Raw genomic sequence first — 4,914 nt, 5'->3', positions numbered from 1 at the left:
TGTTTCTGCGTGTGCATGTGTATGTATGTATGTTTCTGCGTGTGCATATGGGAGGTGCACACAACTGTGCACATACGTGGCTGCCAGAGGACGAAGCCAACTGCCCTGTTCTAGCAGTCTTTGCTTCACTTCCTTGAGACAAGGTCTCTCCCTGATGTGTGGAGCTAGGCTGACAGGCAGGAAGTCACGGTGACACTGTCTCCACCCTTCACAGCACTAAAGCACAGTCCATGTACAACTGTGCTTGGCTTCTTACTTGGGTGATGTGGATTCAAACTCAGGTCCTATGCTTGCGTTTGTAACCAGAAGCAAGGCTGTCATACCACCTCCCTCCCTCCTACCCCCGCCAAGGAGCACAGGCAGTGTCTATACACATTTCTAGGGGTCAAAACAAGGCAGAAAAGTGCTACTGACATCTACACATAGCGACTGAGGGTGCTGCTAAATATTCTGCAGTGACTGCACAGGATGGACACACGGATGAACACACACACACACACACACACACAACTACTCTACAATAAAAATATTAGCTAATCCAAAATGTCAACAGTTGAGAAACCATATACACATGCCCTATCACCTCCTCACCCGTGACGCCTTACAACCTCATCTGTTGCACACAACTTGCAAAGGCTCCTTGCTGTCTCTAAAAGACAACACATACATGCTCACCCGGTTCCCACTTGCCGCTCCTCTACCAATGCTCTCCTCACACCTGCAGTGCCTCTCACACACTCTTCTAGGTCTTCATTTTCTGCTGACTCTTCTACATGGGCAGGTTGCCTTTGGTTTTCAATGCCTTCTGGCTCTACCTCGGCTCTCTAACCTTGTCTTCAGACTGCTCAGCAAAAGTAATCTGCTCTGGTCAGACCAGTCCTCTTACTCTCTTCACACTTCCGTGTCCTCGGTCCTTCCTGTGCTCATGTATTTCCTTCTACAAGACTGTTCTCCTTTCTGCTATTTCCATAAGAAGGTGATGAAATCAGGAAAACAGGGGGCCCCTAGAAATACAAATCCTTCCTAAAACACGGTGTGGAGAAAATCGGTATCATATCTCCATGGAAAGATAGAAAGTAAAAAGGCTAACAACGTATCACCAGCTTCATTTGGAACCAACACATCCTTTGTTACTGTTTCCTCAAGTCGGTTACATTCTCTTTCCAGGCGTCCTCACCTCTTTTTATTCTATGCTCAAACACCATCTTTTTCTTGAGCCTTTTCTCAGTGACTCCAAGATCACAGCGCACACATATAACCTGTCTCTCTTCCTGCATTATCATTTCTCCCCAACAACTGTTATCTTCTAACATACAATGTTATTTTTAAAACTACATTTTGCATGTTTAATCCTTTAGACTGGAAGTTAGTTCCACAAAGACAGGATTATGTGTCCATTCTGTTCAAAGACCAAGTCCCCAGCTCTCGGAACATTACCTGGTAAACAGCAAGTACTGAAAAGGTGTTAAATGAGGGCAAATCAAACCCTTTTAGTTACTCATATATAAAATACAAACTAATACCTCACAGTATTTTCAAGTAGTAAACATTCGAGGTAAACACCAAAATCTTTATTCAGAGTACTCGGTCCACACAGTCAGGGACCCTTTGCCAAATTAAGCACCAAGAGGCCTAGGCTACAGCCTGAACAACACTCACGTGGAAAATGTTTCTAGGGAATTATGACAATCCCTTCAGGGAGAGTCACTACTGCAGTTACATTAGAAAAAGTTGAAATATTAGGGCTTTTCAACGCATTAGCAATGAAATAACCTTGACTTATGTGATTTTGAATTCCAACTACTATCTTTGGATATCAATTCTACTTCTCCAGTAAAGCTTTCTATCACCCAAATCTACTAGCCCTACCTACTTCAGTTTAAAATCTTGGATCATTTTTATCTAACTCTATTCTCTACCCAATCTTAATGGCCTCTACATTCTGTTAATTTCCTATAGAAAACACCTTAACATTTCTTAAATGAGTACCATCATTTCCCTACATCCAAGGGTATTAAAAGTTTTCTTTAGATAATTTTCTAGCCTCTGATCTGGCCTAATGTCAATACAAAATTAACTTCCTTTGTTAATTTTACTACATCCTGTCTTCAAACCCATGTTCTTCATCCTCACTAAATGCATGCTGCTTTCCACAGAACAGCCTTTCTCAAATCTGAGGCCTCTCTTAATTTTAGAGATGACAGAGATTAACTATCTACACAGATGGGCCTGGTGAGACGGCACAGTGGTGAAGAGCGAGAGCAGCCCTGCTCCTGCAGAGCACCCTGGATGGCTCCCAGAACCACAGCCGGCTACACACAACCACCTGTACCCCGGTTCCAAGGGATCCAACGCCTTCTTCTGGGGTTCAATAGTATCGAAAACACTCACAGAAATGCAGGCACACACACACATACACACAGACAATTTTAATGGCAGCCTTTAGCAGTACATTTGCTTTGGTTTCATTACTACATACTTGGGACAGCAGCTGGACTATGCATGTCTCTGGTGATCAAAGACATTTATTACTTCTCCCTCATGTCGTTCATGTAATTTTTTTTAACCTCCAAATTATTCTGTGCTTTTTTTCTGTTATCATTTCATATGGCAGCGCCTCAACTCTATTAACCATCAAAACAATATGCATGGCATTCTGCGTATCTCTTAGGACCGCAGCTAATCACAAGCCAACAGCAGGCTTTTGTCAACAGGCAACCAGCACTGTTCCTGTGCTGCTCACAACAGCTCTTTATCACTCACTCATTTGGTCAGCAAAAAATGGCCTGAAAAGCAGAGCCAACATGCATTACAACAAAAGCTGTATGGGAGCAAGATAACAATCGACTCATTCTACTAAGTGACTCCAATGTCAAATTCAACCACAGTAATTCAGCCAGCATCCTGCAAATCAATCACTCAGAATGTAGTCAGAAATGAAATAAAAGAATGCTAGTAAAATAAAACAGACAGGAAGCCAAGTAACCTAACTTCCTGTTCTGATCCCACGTTCAAATACCATACACAGAACTAGAGCTATCACTGTGGCACATTTGCATAACATTCATGAGATTCCCAGCACACACACACACACACTCACGCACACACCAAAAAAATAGACGCTATATATAGTATGACATTAACACTGAGATTTATGACTCAAGAGTCAAAACAATATCTGAAACAAACTGGGTTGGGCTCTTTGCACTAATACTTGTGTCTTATGGATACAAAAAGAAAATCTAAAATATATCTTCTCAACAAATATAAAAGGAAATGAAGCAGGCTACTTACCGTTAAAGCCCTGGTAAGTGTTCCTGCAGGCAGAGTGTATGTAATCTGGGAAGACACATTCAACAGCAAGGAATCAGTGCAATGTTAACAAAAACCCGATACTCATCGGCTCATAATTAATTCTCAAATGTCATGAAATCAATTATCAAAGAGACTAGGGTACAAATATCCTTTCGGGAAAGTGCAGTCCTCGTTCACTGCCCAAAGGCAGTGTAAAACTAGTTTATAGTCCATATACACCAAAAGAGGAGGCCTGGCCCTAATTTACACAAAGCGAGAAGAAGTAAAACAGATCACATATCAAACAATGCAATGATCCTATGGAGAACCAATGTCTCAAGGTCAGAGTTTATTTTAGCACTTAATCTGCTCTCTGTTAGGAGCTGTCTGAAAAACACATGCATATATGTATGAACATGTGGGCTGCACCCCTCCCGGCAGGAGGTTAAAGCCTTTATTCAACTCTGCAAATAAAGACTGGGAGAACAGAACTGAATTCAGAGCTCCTGGCTATGGGAACCTGGCACAGGACACGGAATCGGATCAGATAGACCCATATTCTGTGGCCTAACTGCGGCAGCGACGGCTGAGGGTGGGCAGCTAAGGGGTATTTATCGCTAACACTCTTACTGTTGCCACAGTCGTGATGAAAAGCAGACACAGCAAATTTTACCGGTCTCCTCCAGTTCAGTACAGAAAATGGACTTCCTTATTGAGGCACTGTTCTCGGCGTCCTACTTTGCGTACACACATAACTTGTGGGGCACCAGCTATGTTGCTAGTACCATCAAACTTCGGTATGAAAACATTTTTTTTTTCTTTTCAGTGTCAATTCTGGGTATCACAAATTGTTGCAATTTAGAGTCACCTATATCACAAAGAGCCACAGCCCGACACTAAGGCACAAGCAGGCAGCAGAAGAGCTGAACTAGTTCAAAGCAACTGAAAAGTTCATCGAAAAGGGTGACCCCCGTCTCTTTCCCCACTATCTGACAGCCTGAACTCCTTGCAGCAAATCAAAAATCAAAAGCTCGTCCGATATGGAAAGACCACACCTTTCCAACGTTAGGGACTTTTTTTTTTTTTTTTTTTTTTTTTTGGTAAATGCAGAGACTTCCTTACAAAAAATGAACCGGTTTTACTTAGAAATAACTAGTTCCTCGAGATTACCCAGCTTAACCCTACGAACTGTTCCGCGTGTCCCTAACCCCGTCACCGTGTCTCACTTTACCCTGACACTAATTCCTATCAAAGTTGGGCAGGATTTGAAGATGCCAAATTAACTGCACTTCGCGGCCCCGGGCGCGACGAGCCGAGAAGCGTCGTTACAATTCGGTTGATTCCATCGGTGAAACCCAACAACGGGGCGCCGCCGTGCACCGACCGATCCGTGCGGACGTGAAGGGCATCTGGGGCTGGCGGTGCCAGAGTCCCAGCTTGGGCGGCTTCCGTACCCGACACCACCTCCCCGAGAAGGGGAGCCGCTCCGGACGTCCACGAGCCGGGGGCCGGGGCTGGCGCCGGGGGGGATCGAGCCCGCCGCGGGGGAGCGCCGAGGGGGCGCCCGCGGCGAGGACGCGGCGAGGCTCGCCGGCCCGCGGGCCGCGTGGGCCGGGCCGC

The 4,914-nt window shown here is 44.7% G+C and overlaps 1 protein-coding gene across 3 annotated transcripts in view; it reads right to left on the bottom strand.

Moving 5' to 3' along the window:
- The window catches only part of Znf326 (zinc finger protein 326), a 37,495-nt gene that overhangs the window by 32,064 nt on the left and 517 nt on the right, over positions 1-4,914 (bottom strand). For all 3 annotated transcript variants that reach the window (XM_055611688.1, XM_055611687.1, XM_055611690.1), the window contains exon 2: positions 3,295-3,340. In XM_055611688.1, coding sequence (XP_055467663.1) covers positions 3,295-3,340 — 46 coding nt within the window. The remainder of the gene's footprint in view (positions 1-3,294; positions 3,341-4,914) is intronic.

The sequence above is a fragment of the Psammomys obesus genome, unplaced genomic scaffold (genome assembly GCF_907164565.1).
Source record: "Psammomys obesus unplaced genomic scaffold, mPsaObe1.curated_primary_1811, whole genome shotgun sequence".
Classification (NCBI taxonomy): domain Eukaryota; kingdom Metazoa; phylum Chordata; class Mammalia; order Rodentia; family Muridae; genus Psammomys; species Psammomys obesus.
Note: the sequence above shows the minus strand (reverse complement) of the source record. Positions and strands in the feature narration are given on the sequence as shown.